The 20,270-nt window shown below is 36.1% G+C and overlaps 1 protein-coding gene across 1 annotated transcript in view; it reads right to left on the minus strand.

Moving 5' to 3' along the window:
• The window catches only part of TEX11 (testis expressed 11), a 242,760-nt gene that overhangs the window by 136,142 nt on the left and 86,348 nt on the right, over positions 1-20,270 (minus strand). Inside the window, exons 9-11 of the mRNA XM_015104932.4 lie at positions 15,281-15,366; positions 7,420-7,474; positions 3,486-3,581 (exon numbers count right to left, since the gene is read on the minus strand). Of these exons, the coding sequence (XP_014960418.1) occupies positions 3,486-3,581; positions 7,420-7,474; positions 15,281-15,366 (237 nt within the window). The remainder of the gene's footprint in view (positions 1-3,485; positions 3,582-7,419; positions 7,475-15,280; positions 15,367-20,270) is intronic.

The raw sequence follows: 20,270 nt of genomic DNA on the forward strand, positions 1-20,270 counted from the left end.
TGTCTTCTTTACCAGCTGAGCTACTGGGGAAGCCCCACAAATACATAACCTGAGTCTAATCATTAAAAAATCAGATAAATCTCAAATGAAGAATTTTCATTTAAAACAAGGTGGGGAGCTACTGTATTCTTCTAAAATAGCAATGACACAAAAGTCAAAATAAAGGCTACAGAAATGTTTCAGATTACAGGAGACTTAAGAGACATGTCACATAAATGATCCCATACTCATCATATATTAGAGAGAAAAACATGCTATAAAGTTCAATACTGAGTGCATATAATATATATTATTACGGATATATCATTATATTACCCTCAATAACATGAATGCATGAATTATATTTTCTCAATAATATAGAGTTATATATTCAGGTATGACCATTCAGGTATGATGTAAATCAAATCCCTTATGATTATACAGTGGAAGTGACAAATAGATTCAAGGGATTAGATTTGATAGAGTGCCTGAAGAAATATGGACAGAGGTTCATGACACTGTACAGGAGACAGTGATCAAGACCATCCCCCCCAAAAAGGAAATGCAAAATGGCAAAATGGTTGTTTTAGGAGGCCTTACAAATAGCTGAGAAAAGAAGAGAAGCAAAAGGTAAAAGAGAAAAGATATACCCATCTGAATGTAGAGTTCCAAAAAATAGCAAGGAGAGATAAGAAAGCCTTCCTCAGAGATCAATGCAAAGAAATAGAGGAAAACAAAAGAATGGGAAAGACTAGAGATCTCTTCAAGAAAATCAGAGATACCAAGGGAACATTTCATGCAAAGATAGGCACAATAAAGCACAGAAACGGTATGGACCTAACAGAAGCAGAAGATATTAAGAAGAGGTGGCAAGAATACGCAGAAGAACTATACAAAAAAGATCTTAATGATCCAGATAACCACGATGGTGTACTCACTCACCTTGAGCCAGACATCCTGGAGTGTGAGGCCAGGTGGGCCTTAGGAAGCATCACTACCAACAAAGCTAGAGGAGGTGATGGAATTCCAGTTAAGCCACTTCAATTCCTAAAAGATGATGCTGTAAACTGCAGCACCCAATATGCCAGCAAATTTGGAAAACTCAACAGTGGACACAGGACTGGAAAAGGTCAGGTTTCATTCTAAACTCAAAGAAAGGCAATGCCAAAGAATGCTCCAACTACCGCACAACTGCACTCATCTCACACGCTAGCAAAGTAATGCTCAAAATTCTCCAAGCCAGGCCTCAACAGTACATGAACCAAGAACTTCCAGATGTTCATGTGGGTTTTAGGAAAGGCAGAGGAACCAGAGATCAAATTGCCAACATCTGTTGGATCATCAAAAAGCAAGAGAGTTCCAGAAAAATATCTACTTCTGCTTTGTTGACTACACCAAAGCCTTTGACTGTGTGGATCACGACAAACTGTGGAAAATTCTTAAAGAGATGGGAATACCAGACCACCTTACTTACCTCGTGAAAAATGTGCATGCAGCTCAAGAAGAAACAGTTAGAACTGGACATGGAACAACAGACTGGTTCCAAATAGGGAAAGGAGTACGTCAAGGCTGTATATTGTCACCCTGCTTATTTAACTTATATGCAGAGTACATCATGAGAAAGGCTGGGCTGGATGAAGCCCAAGCTGGAATCAAGATTGTAGGAGACATATCCATAATTTCAGATATGAAGAAGAAATAAAGAGCCTCTTGATGAAAGTGAAAGAAGAGAGTGAAAAAGTTGGCTTAAAACTCAACATTCAAGAAATGAAGACTGTGGCATCCTGTCCCATTACTTCATGGCAATAGAGGGGAAATAATGGAAACAGTGACAGACTTCATTTTCTTGGGCTCCAGAATCACTGCAGATGGTGACTGCAGCCACAAAATTAAAAGACGCATGCTCCTTGGAAGAAAAGCTATGATCAACCTAGAAAGCATATTAAAATCAGAGACATTACTTTGCCAACAAAAGTCCATCTACTCAAAGCGATGGTTTTTCCATTAGTCATGTATGGATGTGAGAGGTGGACCATAAAGAAAGCCGAGTGCCAAAGAATTGATGCTTTTCAACTGTGGTGTTGGAGAAGATTCTTGAGAGTCCCTTGGACTGCAAGGAAATCCAACCAGTCCATCCTGAAGGAAATCAGTCCTGAATATTCATTGGAAGGACTGATGCTGAAGCTGAAACTCTAATACTCTGGCCACCTGATGTGAAAAACTGACTCATTTGAAAAGACCCTGATGCTGGGAAAGACTGACGGCAAGAGGAGATGGGGACAACAGAAGATGAGATGGTTGGATGGCATCACCAACTCAATGGACATGAGTTTGAACAGGCTCCAGGAGATGGTGATGGACAGGGAAGCCTAGTGTGCTCCAGTCCGTGGGGTCGCAAAGAATCGGACTTGACTGAGTGACTAAACTGAACTGAACAATATAGAGAAATAGAATGCACAAAATGTTAATAACAGGTGATGCTGGGGAAAGTATATAGGCAAGTATTCTTCACACTATTCTTTCAGTCTTTCTCTAGCTTTCAAACTGTTTACAAATAAAACTCTTTTACATGTATACTGCCACCAAAATCCTAACACATCCAGTTTATTGATATCTATGATCAGTAATTAGCCTATTAAATGTGATATGTCAGGACTAAGGCAGATGAACAATTATCGTTATAAAAATTACAACTTCTACATCTAGTGAACAAAAACACATACTGAAAAGGAGCCATGTAGCCAGTACGCAACCACCTCAATTGTCTTGGATTCTATTTTTTATTCAGACTTGCATCTCAGCAAATGCAAAACAAAACAGGATGCAACTTTTGAAAATGTTCATGTATATTAATATTTTTAAATAAAAATTTAATATAAAAGAAGCTTTTCAGCATTTATAACCCCATCCATGTGACATAAATTTTAAGAAAATATAGTTCAAATAAATGGTCTCTCAATTTAATATCCTGATTAAACTATCCCTTTCATGCATCCCATCTTGTTGAAAAAAAAAAAAACTTTAAAAATATATTAGTATATTTAATTGCCTTACAGAATAAGATACATTGATCCTAACTGAATCTCTTTAAAACAGTCATCAGTCTATCAGTGTTCCTTGTTCAGGAGTATAAAGTATGTACACGTGTGTGTATGTATGTGTGTGTGTGTGTGTTTGTATGTATGAGTATGAGCTAATGTGAAACACTGATGTTGTTTTTTAAACTAAATCTCATTATCTATTTTATCATCATTTCTTTTTTACCCTAAAATTTACTCACAGTAGACAACACTTTCTGTTCTGTACAAAAGAGAATTTTTTCAAAAATATCTGTTGTCATAGAAGTATATTTTATTTTTCCTTTCTGCACTGCAGAAGAAACTGTCACAATATGTTATTTTTTTAAAAAGGAATACTGGAGCAAATGTCTAAACTGGATTTCAAAATGTGAATCAATGCTTTCAAAATTGCATTAAGATAATATTCAAAGTAAAAACTTCTTATACCTTGTTTGCTAGGTTTATAATGTTGAGGGCCTTATCATAATATTCGCTGCTGTCCCAATCCAAATAAGCAGTGGCCAGTAACCGCAGGACTTTAGCCTGTAATTGAAAATAGAAAACATACACACACATAATTGAGGGTTAGACTGCAATACAACAGCTGACTATGACTTACACAGTGACAGGCATTTCTCAAACCTCAGTCATAATTATGAAATATCATTTCCTTAAGCAACGACAGTCTTAGGATATATCTCATCATTACGTTACCCACACCAAACACCGTCTGAGAATTTTATAGTAATAGTTTATTTAAATTTAATATAATTCTGTTAATATAATTATTTTCTTAACCGTTTTCTAATGCTAAAGTACTTTATCATTCCCACTTTAAAAATAAGGAAATCAAAGCCCAGCAATATTTAGTGTAATCATCTTATCACCTACTGTTTTGGTAGCATTATATTAGGCATCCATCAAAAGCAATAATTAGAAAGCCATAATTCTTCTCTCAAAGTCTTTATAGCCTAGTTGAGATTAACCAACTGGACCATTATTTCAGTAGGAACAGATACTCTTTCCTATAGGGAAGATTTCTCCCAACTCAGCCAAGTTTTAAAATTAATAAAGTATTTCTTAATTAAGTCAGTTTCTCCAGTCAGGTCTACATTGATAAGGAGAGTAATTCTAGTCAGCACAAACTTGTTTAACTACAGATTCACATTTTGAAAGGAAGGGCCCTATTTCCATGAATATTCTACCTTTAAGTATAGTGAGGAAAGTAGGACCAGGCAAAGGTGGTCTTCTAACTTAAAAAAAAAAAGTTAAGTACATTATGGCTCTGTGAATCTTTGAGAAAGGACATTTAGGGTGTCACATCTTTGAGTTTTTTAATTTAAGAACTAAGACATATATAATATACTTAATATCATTATTATTATCATGGAACAACTTTCAACTTATAAACTCCTCCAGAGGACTTTGATGGAGTAATTATGGCATCTCTGAAAGAGACTGCAGTTATTCTATAATAGTAAAAGGGTCAAATAATCAGAAAGATAACACAAAATGGATGAATCTCAAAACCATTATGTTAAGCAAAAGAAGCCAGAAATAAAAGAGTACAAACTGTTCAAGAAAAGCCAAAAATAATCTATAGCAATAAAAATCAAAATACTGGTTTTATCAGGAGGGTAGGAATAGCTGTTAACTGAAAAGGGGCCAAGGTAACTTTTGAGGGTGATGGAAATGTCTGTATCTTGATCTGTGTGGTACTTACAAGACCATATAGATAAACTGAAATTCATCATGCTGTATACTCTTTAACATTTGTACAGTTCAGTTGAGTCGCTCAGTCATGTCCGACTCTTTGCAACCCCATGAACTGCGGCATGCCAGGCCTCCCTGTCCATCACCAACTCCCAGAGTCTGTGATGCCATCCAGCCATCTCATCCTCTGTCGTCCCCTTCTCCTGCTGCCCTCAATCTTTCCCAGCATCAGGGTCTTCTCAAATGAGTCAGCTCTTTGCATCAGGTGGCCAAAGTATTGGAGTTTCAGCTTCCACATCAGTCCTTCCAATGAATAACCAGGACTGATCTCCTTTAGGATAGACTGGTTGGATCTCCTTGCAGTCCACAAGACTCTCAAGAGTCTTCTCCAACATCACAGTTCAAAAACATCAATTCGTCGTCACTCAGTTTTCTTTATAGTCCAACTCTCACATCCATACATGACCGCTGGAAAAACCACAGCCTTGACTAGATGGACCTTTGTTGACGAAGTAATGTCTCTGCTTTTCAATATGCTGTCTAGGTTGGTCATAACTTTATCTCATATATATGTATATATAAGTTATACCCCAATAAAGTATTGCTAGCATGAAAGAAAAACAATTTCATAATCTTACTTCTCCATACCTTACAATATGAATATTAGGTATCAATTACACTTAATTCCTATCTTCCATCTTCACTTCCTCCTTCAGAAGTCTTCTCAACTAGATCCTTTATCTCGAATTCCCCTTTCCCTCCCTTTTAACTATACGAACTCCATCTGCTTTTCAGGTCTATCTCCTACCAGAAGATTTCCTTTTTTAAATTCTTTTGTTTACTGGTTATGCTGGGTGTTCAGTGCTGCATGGGCTTTTCTTTGATTGCAGCAAGCAGCGGCTACTTTCTAGTTGTGGTGTGCAGGCTTCTCATTGTGGTGGCTTCTCTTGCTGTGAAGCACAACCTTTAGGGTGCAAGGGTTTCAGTAGTTGTGGCTCAAGGGCTCAGTAGTTGCAGTTCCCGGGCTCTAGAGCACAGGCTCAATAGTTGTGGTGCACAGGCTTAGCTGCTCCATAGCATGCGGGATCTTCCTGGACTAGGGATAGAACCCATTTCTCCTGCACTGGCAGGTAGATTCTTTACCACTGAGCCACCAGGGAAGTCATCAGAAGACTTCTTCAAATATTCTAGTCAACACTAATATTTCCCTATTCCGTATACCCTTCTGCATACGTCAGCTTAGTACCACACAGTCTGTCACTTATTTTTCTCAAGTTGTTTCACTTGTACTTTTTTTTAAAAAATCTTCTTTTTACATTTTAACTGAAGTAAAAAATCCATACAGAAAAAGTTCAAAAATCTCAATGGTACAACTCAGAATTTTCTCAAAATGAACAAACATATATTAACAACACAGAAATCAAGAAACAGAACATTAGTCTCATCTCATACCTCTTTTCAGACACTATTCAAAACAAGGGTAACCAATTATCTGACTTTTAACACCATGTATTAGGTCTACCTGCTTTTGGCATTCATATTTATGTAAATATACAGTATATACTACCTTGTATTTTGCTCTGTTCAACATTATATGTGAGGACATCCACATAGTTACAATTATTGTAATCTATTCTCATTGCTATATATGAGACTATCTAATATATGACACTATCATAATATAATCTTATTATTTTTAATTGTGGCAAAATATATATAACAAAAAATTGATCATTTTAACCATTTTTAAGTACATGGTTCAGTAATATTAAGAATATTCACACTTCTGTACAAACATCACCATCATACATCTCCAGAACTCTTTTAATCTTACAAAATTGAAACTCTATACTCATTAAACAATAGTTCACCATGTGCTCCTCTCTCAAAACCTCTCTCCAAACCTCTGCAACTACCATTCTATTTTCTGCCTCTGTGAATTTGAGAAACCAAGATACCTCATTGAAATGGAATCACACAGTATGTCTTTTTGTGAATGGCTTACTTCACTTAGCACAATGTCCTCAAGGTTCACCTATGTTGTAGCATGTGTCAGAAATTCTTTCCTTTTCATGGCTGAATAATATTCCATTGTATTCACTTATATTAGTTTCATCTTTTAAACATAAGCTTCTTAAGGATAGAGGCAATGTTTTATGCTTCTCTTTTATTCCCTATCTACCACAATGCTAGCTATATATAAGTATTAAGTTCCATTTTGATTGATATAATAATGGTAAGAAGCAGAGATGGATATTTAAAAAAATTCCATTTTGTTATGGCATTTATTAAATTAGCTTTATATAAGATTTATTACATTATCACATTTTATTTGATTAAATAGTAAAATTAAACTTCCATACCAGGCATGTACTATCTGAGTGGTTACAGGAAACCTAAAATTTTTGAGCATGTAAATAAAAGCTAAAACATATATAGCCAAACATTGTCCTAAGCACTTTACATGTATTAACTGATGAGTATAAGAATCTACCTGGATGGTAGATTCTACAAGTTTATCAACTTTATGGAAACTAACACACTGAGATATTAAGTGATGTGCCCAATGAACACTCAGAAATAGAGAGATGGATTATTATAAATTTATTAAAATAACATAAACTGTATTTCTTCAATCTATTTCTGCAATATTTAACATGATCCTTACCAGCATTTCTGGCTCAACAGAATTCCTATCCGTCCTCCCAATATCATAGCTTTGGCTGTAATTTAAAAAGGAAAAAAGCACATATATATACACATTTATTTCAAATTATACTTTTTTTCAATATTACATATTACTAAGAAGACGTGATAATTATACTTAATTGCAATTTTTCTAGTTTGTACTACAACAGATTATTAGCCAATTAATAGTTAAAAATCAATTGTATAAGGCAATATTTTCTAACTTTAGAAAACCACAATTTCCTCAGGATATATATTCAATAAATCAACACCATAATTACAGTATTGCTCTTCTCCATTTGGCTATATATACTATATAAAACTGTTTTACATGTGTGTACAAGCCCTTACTTTATGAGCACATTTTAAAGTGTAAGAAATATATTTTTATAATAAAACAAATCTAAGAGTTTCATGAAAACAAATGTTTCAGCAATATTTATTATGTTTCACAACACCCTTGTGACGTACAATATTAGTTCCATTTTGCAGCTGAATGAACCAGTTTAGCAGTTAAGTGATTTCTAATATTTCCTAGATTAATACTGAAAATGAGAGCAAGGGGTTGGGGAGAAAAGAAATTTGACTTTCAGTTATCTGCTTTAATTACCATACTATATTATCTATGGGACATTCTGATAACCACAAATAATGTATGAATATGAGCCTCAGGTTTTCAAAACACCTAAAAGCAAAACAAAGATCACTCACCATAAAATTGGTATTCCAAGGAAGGAAGTCAATAAAATTTTGGTGAACTCTACTATATTGAAGTTATTGCTTTGAAGATTTCTTTTAAAAAAGTCTGAAAGACCCAGAGCTACCAAACTGAGTTTTCAGCTTGTTAACGAAGGTATAAAGCTGGCCTATATTATAATAGCCTCATTGAAAGCCCTGTTTCATAGAGGTCTCCGTTGGTACATTAAACCTTCTACTGCTTCCAGTTTTTAAAATAATCAATGAAAACAGAACTTCTGCAACCGTGGCATTAAGAAGTTCTTGGACCTTCTCTCCCCAGTGAAACAACCATCTGCCTGGATAAATCATTAAAACAACCATTTGTCTCTGGAAAGTGTCCTAAGGGCATACAGCAATTGAAAAACATTTATTAAACAAAAACCATCAGAATTTCAGTAAAAACAGTGAGTCTCTGGCATTTGGGCCATGACCTGCTCCTATCCACACTACCTCCATGTGATGGCTCCAGATGAGTGCTGTCAAGAAAAGAATTAGGAAGTGGGGTGGGGAGATGAGTGAACTAGGTGACAGAAATCAAGAGGCACAAGCTTCCAGTTTTAAAATAAATAAGTCATGGAGACATAATGTACAGTATAGGGAATACAGGCAACTAAACTTGTGGTGATCATTTTGTAAGATACAAAAATATCAAGTCACTGTGTTGTACACCTGAAACTGATATAATGTTGAAAGTCAATTATACTCCAATTTAAAACAAAAAATAAGTGGGAATTCCCTCCTCCTCCAAGTCCTAGACTCAGGCTGCTAGCCTCTCTTATCTTCCCCAGAATTGTGATGCAAAAGTACTATCACAGGCAGGAACAATGAAAGGACTGGGTCTTCCTTTCCCCAACTCAGTTCTCACTCTTAGACTAAGGGCTCGACCCCAGGTGTTAACAGCTTATCACCTTCACCCAGGCTGGCTCTTGGGGCAGAGGCTCCAGGAATGGAAGGCATACTAATAAGATTAGGGGCTACCATCTCCACAACATCTACTGCAGGAGGAGCTACCACACTCCTGCCACCAACTGCAGCATTGTGGCACAGTTTCTGCCCAAGGGAAGAAGTAGGTAATAAAGAGGAAGAGCTCAGCATTTCTGCCTAAGGGAAATGACTTGAAAACCAAGCAAGGAGAGAGAGACTCCTGCCTAAGGGTATAGTCAAAAACAATGGAGATCTTAGCCATGCTTGATTGAGGAGGAGGCTATGCATGTGGTGGGGGCTTCCCCGGTGGCTCAGAGGTTAAAGTGTCTGCCTGGAATGCGGGAGACCGGGGTTCGATCCCTGGGTCAGGAAGATCCCCTGGAGAAGGAAATGGCAACCCACTCCAGTACTCTTGCCTGGAGAATCCCATGGAGGGAGGAGCCTGGTAGGCTACTAGTCCATGGGGTCGCAAAGAGTCAGACACGAATGAGCAACTTCACTCACTCAGGCATGTGGTGGGGAAGGGGGTATGCGGGAAATCTCCGTACCTTCCTCTCAATGTTGCTATAAACTTAAAAGCGTCCTAAAAAACTTCTGTCTTAAAAAAATGAAAACACATTCATTTCTGGGGGGTAAGGGGTGGTGGGTAGTGTTGGAGACTACTCACTCAGGCATGACCAGAGAGAGAACATATTGGCTACTAGCCCCTGGCTGAATACAGGGCAAAATAATGAATTCACTGAACTGTGAAGACAGTCTTTAAGCCAAACACATAATCAAAAGGAAAGGCTGAAAATCAAACTGGCTAAGTGGGCTTAAAATAACCTTTGACCAACATGGGATTTATGTTTCCAGATGCAGGGGTGAACCCCATAGAGCCATGAAAAGACAAAAACAGGAGAAAAAACTCTCAGCAGGGACATTAGGGGTCATATACTGTAAGAAAAACAGACCTCACAGAATTAGTCCAGTCAGGTGAACTAACAAATAGATGACCAAACAAACAATAAAAGAACAGTAACTACCAGAAAAGAGGGAGATAGGTATCCAAACTTGCCACAATATATTATCCAAAATGTCTAGTTTTCAAGAAAATATTATATGACATACAATAAAACAGTGACTCATAGAGAGGAATAGGAGAAAGCAATAGAAACTGCCTTTAAGAAGTCTTAAATATTATACTTATTATAAAAATACTTCAAAGAAGCTATTGGAAATATGTTCAAAAAACTTTAGGAAACCATGTTTAAATAAAGGAAGGTATGGTAACAGTGATTCATCAAATAGAGAATAAGAATATATTGATTAAATGATCAAAATAATTTTAAAAAGTAGAAATTCTCAAGCTGAAAAGTATAATTGAAATGAAAAATTCACTAGAAGAGGCTAAAAGTAGATCTGAGCAGGCAAAAAGAGAATAAACAAACATGCAGATAGATTGATAGTGATTATACAAATCTAAACAATAAAACATAGATGAGAAAAAAAGAAGAATGCCTCAGAGAAATGTGGGACACCAACATAAGCACAATCAGAGTACCAAAAGGAGGGAGGCAAGAGAAAGGGATAGGAAACATATTCAAAGAAACAATGGCTGAAAATGTCCCAAATTTGATGAAAAAAGAAAAATAATCTACTCGGTAAAGAATTTGCCTACAGTGCAGAAGACCCCCGTTCGATCCATGGGTCGGGAAGATCTGTTGGAGAAGAGGTAGGCTACCCATTCCAGTATTCTTGGGCTTCCCTTGTGGCTCAGTTGGTAAAGAATCTGCTTGCAATGTGGGAGACCTGGGTTTGATCCCTGGGTTGGGAAGATCCCCTGGAGAAGAGAAAGGCTACCCACTCCAGTATTCTGGCCTGGAGAGTTCCATGGACTGTGTAGTCCATGGGGTCACAAACAGTCGGACATGACTTTCACTTTCACTGCTTTTCACACATTAAGAAGCTTAATAGGCTCCACATAGGATAACACAAAGAAATCCATACTCAAACACATTATGGTCAAATTATTCAAAGAGAAAATACTGAAAACAATAAGAGAAAAATGTTTCATCATGTAAAAGGGAATAATACATGTAAAAAGTCAGATTAACAGCTGACTCTTCATCACAAAAAATAGGGGCAATGGCAGGGATGACTAATTTAAAAACTACAAATAAGAACCCTATATTATATATCTAGCTCTTCTGGTAGACCCCAAGGACACAACAGAATATAGCTTTTTAATTATTGAACTAGATGATCTGTAAGAATTCTCACAGCTATAAAGTGTTATGTATAATAAATTATCTTATTAAAACTGCTACTATATAATTTGTTATATTTCCACAAGATGGCGCTAATATATTTCCATTTTCCATCAAAACATGTCTTCTAGATGATCATTTCTATAGTTAATAATGTAATCATAGTCTATTATTACATACTCAACTTTTCAAAGTACTGTTGTATTATTTATGCTATCTTCATTGCAAGTCATCTACACAAATAATGCTGAACTAATATTTCAGATGAGTAAATCAAAGCACATAGTAGTTACATAAGTGATCCAAGGTCACAAATTTCATTAGTAATAGATTTTCTAATGTTAGTTCTATGATCTTTCTCTAGATCACACTGCCTGATTACAGATAATGGTGTCAAATTCTCAAGGTGTCAGGCTGAGAACAGAAGCAAAATTAAAGCAACGAATATTAAATAGCATTAAAACTGATACAAACTTCCCTTGGGCTCATATACTGAACCATTAATATTACCGCACACAAGTACATTTATGCATATTTCCTTTGCTGTTTCCCTTATTTCTTATCAGAAGACCTTGGCATTATATATTCCTATACAACCATAGTTAAAGCTCAATATTGAAAAATATCTCATTAACACTGTCCTTATTGTAAACATAATAACTATATTTTAAAATGATCATAGAAGGACTTCACTGGAAGTCCAATGGTTTAGACTCCATGCTTCCAATGCAGGGGGTGTAGGTTTGATCCCTGGTCAGGGAACTAAGATCCAAAAACGTGCTGCACAGGCAAAAATAATTTTTTTAAGTCAAATGAAAATCTCTTTCTCAAAATACCATCACAGAACTCACACGACCCCATGAATCGCAGCACACCAGGCCTCCCTGTCCATCACCAACTCCCAGAGTGCACCCAAACTCATAAGCATCAAGTTGGTGATGCCATTCAGCCATCTCATCCTCTGTCGTCCCCTTCTCCTGCTGCCCCCAATCCCTCCCAGCATCAGGGTCTCTTCAAATGAGTCAACTCTTCACATGAGGTGCCAAAGTATTGGAGTTTCAGCCTCAGCATCAGTCCTTCCAATGAACACCCAGGACTGATCTCCTTTAGAATGGACTGGTTGGATCTCCTTGTGGGGAAAAAACTGGAAGATTAAAATAATATATAATAACTAGGCCAAGAATTCAAGCCCTTCCTGTTTTCCTCAATCTCATTCTAGTGACAAGAATACAAAAGAGTCAAAAGATAGTGGTGCTCTATAAATCTGTTATTACATAGTTTTTGATGAAAATATGACTGTGGGTCAAATAATGTTCCTAATAATTGTGTGTGTATGTATAAGTCGTTCAGTCATGTCTGACTCTTTGTGACCCCATGGACTATGGAATTCTCTAGGCCTAATAATACATCCACTAAACATACACTGAAGAATTGATGCTTTTGAACTGTGGTGCTGGAAGACTCTTGAGAGTCCCTTGGACTGCAAGGAGATTCAACCAGTCTATCCTAGAGGAAATCAGTCCTGAATATTCATTGGAAGGACTGATCCTGAAGCTGAATCTCCAATACTTTGGCGACCTGATGCAAAGAACTGACCTGACATTGGGAAAGACTGAAGGCGGGAGGAGAAGGAGATGACAGAGGATGAGATGGTTGGACTAACTGAAACATATAGTAAAAATCTGATACAGTTAGCTTATGACAGAAATATCAGTCATGTTCTATCACCATCATATTTTCCTTCTATAAGGTTTTCTTAAAAAGATGATGACAGATAAGAGGTCAACAATCCATGGCATATATGATAATAGCCTACATGTTATGCCACTTCAGCCTAAGTTTACTCTTATAAACCACTTCCTAGGAACATTCATGTTCATATTTATTCCTGGCATAAACTACAGGCTAACCTCGATAGTGTTAATCTTCCAGAAGCCATCCATGGCACCATAACATCCTTTTTTCTTATTTTGTCCTTCCTATTCCTGTCTCCTTGACATACTAATCTTTGATAGGTTGATGCCATCTTTCTGAGTGCTCCTCCTTCAAATACTGCCAAATCTTGGAGTAGAACTTACTCTTCATTCACTTTATAAAAAGATTGCTCATTTAAAGGAAACCTGTGGTGTGGAGATTCCTTAAAAACTGGAAATAGAACTGCCATATGACCCAGCATTCCCACTGCTGGGCATACACACTGAGGAAACCAGAATTGAAAGAGACACGTGTATCCCAATGTTCATCAAGCACTGTTTACAAGAGCCAGGACATGGAAGCAACCTAGATGTCCATCCTGTGGTATATATACCCAATGGAGTATTACTCAGCCATTAAAAAGAATGCATTTAAATCAGTTCTAATGAGGTGGATGAAACTGGAGCCTATTATACAGAGTGAAGTAAGGCAGAAAGAAAAACACTAATACAGTACATTAATGCATATATATGGAATTCAGAAAGATGGTAACAACGACTCCATATATGAGACAGCAAAAGAGACACAGATGTAAAGAACAGACTTTTGGACTCTGTGGAAGAAGGTGAGGGTGGGATGATTTGAGAGAATAGCATTGAAACATGTATATTACCATATGTGAAATAGATCACCAGTCCAAGTTCGATGCATGAGACAGGGTGCTCACGGCTGGTGCACTGGGACAACCCTGAGGGATGGGATAGGGAGGGAGGTGGGAGGGGGGGTCACGATAAGGGACGCATGTACACCCATGGCTGATTCATGTGAATGTATGGCAAAAACCACTACAATACTATAAAATAATTAGTCTCCAATTAAATAAATTAATTTAACCAAATAAGTAAATAAATACAGGAAATCTGTGGTAAATCTACATTAAACTAGTTAGTTCCTTTGGTATACTTTAAATAATTCAATTTATAAAATGTGATTTATAATAAAAACTGTAGGTATATCCCACTTGTGTGAAGTAGTCTAAGTTGAGACAAGTATATCTCTTATAACTGCATAAGCCTGTTCTGTCAGACATAGTTCTTTATACAGTTTAATCAATCTGTGGGCCCAAAAAAGTCTTTTATACAAACAAGTTATTTGCATAAATATTTTATTAGAAATATATATGCCTGTGAGGACTATAATCTTAATGCTATTTCTATTTATTTCATTAATGGCAAATGTAATTTTCACTAGTTAAACTAATGAAGAGGCTATCTCCAAATAACTATAATTAACCCCATACTCAAGAGAAGGGAAACATTTAGTGAATTAATTTAATATATTTTACTCCATAATCCCCTGATAGTCAAAGCACTTTATGTAACATCTACAGAAAAATATATTTTTCACAGAAATTCATTTAACCAGCAATTACTGAGTATCTACCATGTGTCAGAACCTGTACTGGGCATAGGTATTCAGTGAAACACAGGATTCTTGCATATGAGTGCTATATTTTTTCACTATTCCTTTGATATTTCCAGATTCAACACAATAGTACAAATCTTAGTATACTAATAAGCATATACTAAGTGCTTAATCTCTTCCCTGGTGGCTCAGATGGTACATATTTACTTGACTATTACTGAAATACCAAAATTCATTTAAGAATAATAATTTTAGCTGACCTTCCTATTTACCCACCTGCCCTTATACTCTTGGGTAGCAGACACCAATATATACCAAAGCAAAAAATAAAGTTTTCCATATTCTTGTTGGAAATACAAAGGAGGAATGGACACAGAAGATGCTCTTTATGTTAGTATTCAGAATAGAATATACTTTTCTATCAACTGGAAACATACAAGAATAAACAATACATGTTAAAAGAGTAAATAAATTTAACATGTTGGCTTTTGAAATCAGAAAATATTTAAACTTCCAAGTACCCTATGGTAAGTATTAACTGAACTCTATGATAATCATTCTGAATTTACATTCATTATTTTTTTATATTACCTAAGCCAGAAACAACTTTCTTCATATTTATTCTCCTTGTAGATTTGTATTCCCAAGTTGTAACAGACAGTATGAAGATAATAAGCCTGCAATAAAAAAAACAAACAAACAAGATACGTCAGATTCATGATTCTTTTAACATTAAAAAATGTATGGCATTTCAGAGTGTTTAAGACATAATAAGTGTTCTGTACATCAAAATAACCAATAACCCACTCATCCTTGGGCTTCCCTGATAGCTCAGTTGGTAGAGAATCTACCTGCAATTCAGGAGACCCTGGTTCAATTCGTGGGTCGGGAAGATTCCCTGGAGAAGGGATAGGCTACCCACTCCAGTACTCTTGGGCTTCCCTTGTGGATCAGCTGGTAAAGAATCTGCCTGCAATGCGGGAGACCTAGGTTCAATCCCTGGGTTGGGAAGATCCCCTGGAGAAGGGAAAGGCTACCCACTCCAGTATTCTTGCCTGGAGAATTCCATGGACTGTATAGTCCATGGGGTCACAAAGAGTTGGACACGACTGAGCCACTTTCACCTTCACTCATCCTAAACAAAACCTCTCAATTTATATAAAGAGGAACTAAAAGTATTCAGGGTGTGGCATGAGTTACATATGGAAAAGTAATAATTACTAATTGAACTTGAAAGGTTCTTTGTAACAGAAAATGGGGAAACCAATCATTGCCCAGCAAAAGAACAGGCCTCTGTAGGTTGCTAGATTTGTTAAAAAGCAGTAGAAAAGAGTATATACAAAGAAAACAAAATCACTATTGAACAGGGAAAAAAATGAATATCTTTCAAAATTAAAACAATTAAAAATAATTCTAAAGTTCAAAGCACTATCTAGCCATATACTTATTTAGAAATAATTAATTTGGGGCTTCCCAAGTGGCTCATTGGTGAAGAATCTGCCTGCCAATGTGGGAGACACAGGTTTGATTCTTGATTCAGGAAGGCTCATGTGCCTCGGAGCAACTAAGCCCATGCGCCATAACTCTAGAGCCCAGGAGCTACATCTACTGAGTCCACATGCCACAACTACTGAAGCCTGCGCACCCTAGACCCCATATGCTCTGAAACAAGAGAAGCTCCCACACTGAGAAGCCCATGCACCACAACTAGACAGTAGCCCCCACTCGCTGCAACTAGATAAAAGCCCACATAGCAATGAAAACCCAGAACAGCCAAAATAAATAAATTTTTTTAAAAGAATTAATGTATCTCTTTACAACAAAAATTTTCTTTACCTAAATTACAACTAAGATAAAAGTAGAAACAAGTATGTGAATGATGCCATAGGAAAATACTCCTACAGATTATTAACCAGCATCTCAGTCCTTCTATCAACAATGTCATATCTTATAGAATTTTCATTCATCAAAATACTGGGAAATGGCATAAAAGAAAAAAATTTAATTCTAATAATTTATCCAAATATTCCCACAGTATTTATAAAAACCATCTATCCAGAATCTGTCATACCCATATAAAGGAATCTTTTATGTAAGTTTTACCTGAGTAAGACTACAGAGGCAGATCCTGAGGCAAGTTATTCATAAGTAATATGTAAAGAATATTGCTTCAAATATGTTTCCCTTTGAAATTTTGTACAGTACATTAAGTAGAAGTTCAATATGTATGCCTGAGTACATCAGACCTACTGTATATTTAAATCCAAACTAAAGAATAGTCTTGCTAATGTGGGCCTGGCAAGAATCCAGAAGTATTTAAATGCATTCTCAACATTTCAACAGAAAAAGCTTACTCATTACATGCCCCAGATCCCATAGGTTCACACAGGGCCACACCAATTATACAGCTATACTGGAATAATGCAGCTTGTACCCACTTGCTGCAGAAAGGCTTGCAACTAACTTATACAGAGAAAAATGGAAAGTAAAACTTTTGATGAACATTAAATATACTGAGTCTTTATCCAATTTCCTCAGTGTTTTCTTTTCTTCTGACCTCACAATTCCTTCAAGTGTACTTACATAAATGCTACTTTCTAGGGGAGAAAAGAATACCAAATAATAACAAATTTGTAAGACCAAACCTTGTTGTTTTTGTTGTGGTTTGGTCACTAAGTCATATCCAACTGTTTTGTTACCACATGGACCATAGCCTGCCAGGCTCCTCTGTCCATGGGATTTTCCAGGCAAGAATACTGGAGCAAGAATCAAACTCACAGCTCCTGCATTGGCAGCCAGATTCTTTATCACTGAGCTACCTGTGAAGCCCAAGACCAAACCTACAAAATACTAAAATATCTAATATTTTAAATATACTAATTTAGTATAATAAATATACTAAGAGATCTGTAACATATTTCACTGTAATGATCAAAAAAACTTTTAATTACCAATACTGTTCCCTTCACTCATGTATTTATATAAATAATAAACAATATTATAAATAAAATAAAATAAAAATAAAAATATTTATGAATAATAAATATTTACTAAACATATTCTATCTATAATGTGAGGGTGTTAGTCACTCAACTGTGTCCAACTCTTTGCAACACCATGGACTGAGGTCTGCCAGGCTCCTCTATCCATGGGATTTTCCAGGCAAGAATACTGGAATGGGTTGCCATTCCCTTATCCAGGGGATCTTCCTGACCCAGGGATCGAACCCAGGTCTCCCACATTTCAGGCAGACTCTTTACTATCTGAGCCACTAGGGAATATCTATGAAAGTGAAAGTGAAGTCACTCCATCGTGTCCAACTCTTTGCAACCCCATGGACTGTAGCCCACCAGGCTCCTCCGTCCATGGGATTCTCCAGGCAAGAATACTGGAGTGGGTTGCCATTTTCTTCTCCAAGGGATCTTCCTGACCCACAGATCAAACCCAGGTCTCGAACCCAGGGAATATCTATAATATTAGGCAATATTAAAGACACATCAGTGAACAAAACAGACAAAGATCCCTATCCTCATGAAATATTTATAACGGGATATTAAGTACTAAGGTCTATACAAATATCTCTTTTAAAAATACCTTCCTGGCCTTCCATGCAGTTGTAACATCTACTTTGCAAGTAATATACAATGGCAAGTAATACAAAGATGGTAGATCTGTAAGTCTATTGTACTTTGGTTATATAGAAATGGACTTATTAGACTAGAACTATGGAATCTCAAGAACCTCCAGCCACTGTTACATCTCTGGCCCAGAAATGACAGATCCAACCAAATACCTACTTTACCATGCCAAGATTAGACTATATAGATGATTTTTAAAACTCACTTAGATATTGCTGCTAAAAATGACTTTGATCACTAACTTTTGAGTTCAATACAAGACTTTTTAGTTTTAATTAACCAGATAATTTCATTTTCTATATATTACTTTGTAAATTAGATTCTTAAAATAGAGAAAAAGCAGACCTATTATTTTTTTTGTTCCAAGCTATTTTTCTTTGTGATTTTGTTGTCTTTTAAACATTTACAGATCATGCATTTTTAAATTTTGTTAAATTATAATAGTATAACAGTAATTAAATGATAATTGCCTGACTTTCTTCCTTAATGGCTTTAGGACATATATCTTCGAATTCCTCCCTTACTCAGCTTTCTCTAACCCTCAGATATCTCAGTAATAATAAACTCATTAGTCATTAGTTACTTCTCCTGGTGCTCTAAGAAAAAATTTTCCAGTTTATTTCTTTGCCTCTAAACAACAACACAGCAGTACCTTCTGCCATCATGTCAACGTCTTAGATAATTCTTAATCTAGTTTTGGGATACAGGAAGGATGTATCAGAAAACAAGAAAAGTGGCTTATTTAATTCATTAACTCCTTTTAAGTGACTAACACTACAGTTAGCTCCTCTCCAACCTTTATCTGGTCATTTCCTCACGCAAGATTTCTTGCCCTAGATTTTCAAGTCTCATCTAAATCTTAAGTTCATCAAAAGCACACTAAATAATTTCATTGACCTTTAGAATGAAAATATTGAGTTTTCTAACAGTATAGCTTTATCAATCATCTTCTAAATAAAATATAAACTCTTAACTATGAACTTCAAGGTCTTTTACTGGTAGCCCCATTCTGACAAAGGCACAGTTAATCACTTTTCTGTTACATATCCTCGAAACCTCTAATTCAGTCTATCCCCCTCCCTCTACATTTGCTTTTCTCTTTATCAACTCTAACTCTGAGCAAGATATCACAAGTTTCCTTTCCCTAACCACTACTTGAGTCTCCTTTCATATCTTTCAATATGCAGTTCAATGTCCATTTACTCTACAAAGCATATTAAAGACAAGTCTCTATCCTCTAGTAATTTATAATGTGAAATAGATAGCAACAAAGATAGTGACAAAAGAAGCAGATAGTAAAAAACATGCAAATGCAAACAATCCAAGAAATTTTACAGATAAAATTATCAGAATTAACAAGGTTTCAGAGAAGTTGTTGATATTAAACAAACATTTAAAAGCAACTGCAATGACAACCAACAAAACAATGTAAACTTTAAGATATCACTATCCCTGGCGGCTCAGATGGTAAAGAATCTGCCTGCAATGCGGGAGAGCTGGGTTCGATCCCTGGATCAGGAAGATCCCCTGGAGAAAGCAATGGCTACCCACTCCAGTATTCTTGCCTGGGGAATTCCATGGCCAGAAGAGGCTACAGTCCATGGGATCCCAAAAAGTCAGACACGACCGAGCAACTAACACACACACACACACACACACACACACACACACACACACACACGACAACAGTTGATTGTGAAATCTTTATGAAGAAAATTATAAAACTATGCTGAAATACATTAAAGAGGACTATATAATAAATTATATATATAAATCAATCACATTCATTGATAAGAAGACTCAACATTATAAAGATAGTGATTATAATTATAAATCAAATGCTATTTCAATTAAAATTTTAATAATTTTTCACCAAACTCGACAAGCTGACTCTATAAGGAATATGGAAGAATAAAAGGCCCAGAACAGCTAAAACAATGTTG

Source organism: Ovis aries, chromosome X, assembly GCF_016772045.2.
Source record: "Ovis aries strain OAR_USU_Benz2616 breed Rambouillet chromosome X, ARS-UI_Ramb_v3.0, whole genome shotgun sequence".
NCBI lineage: Eukaryota > Metazoa > Chordata > Mammalia > Artiodactyla > Bovidae > Ovis > Ovis aries.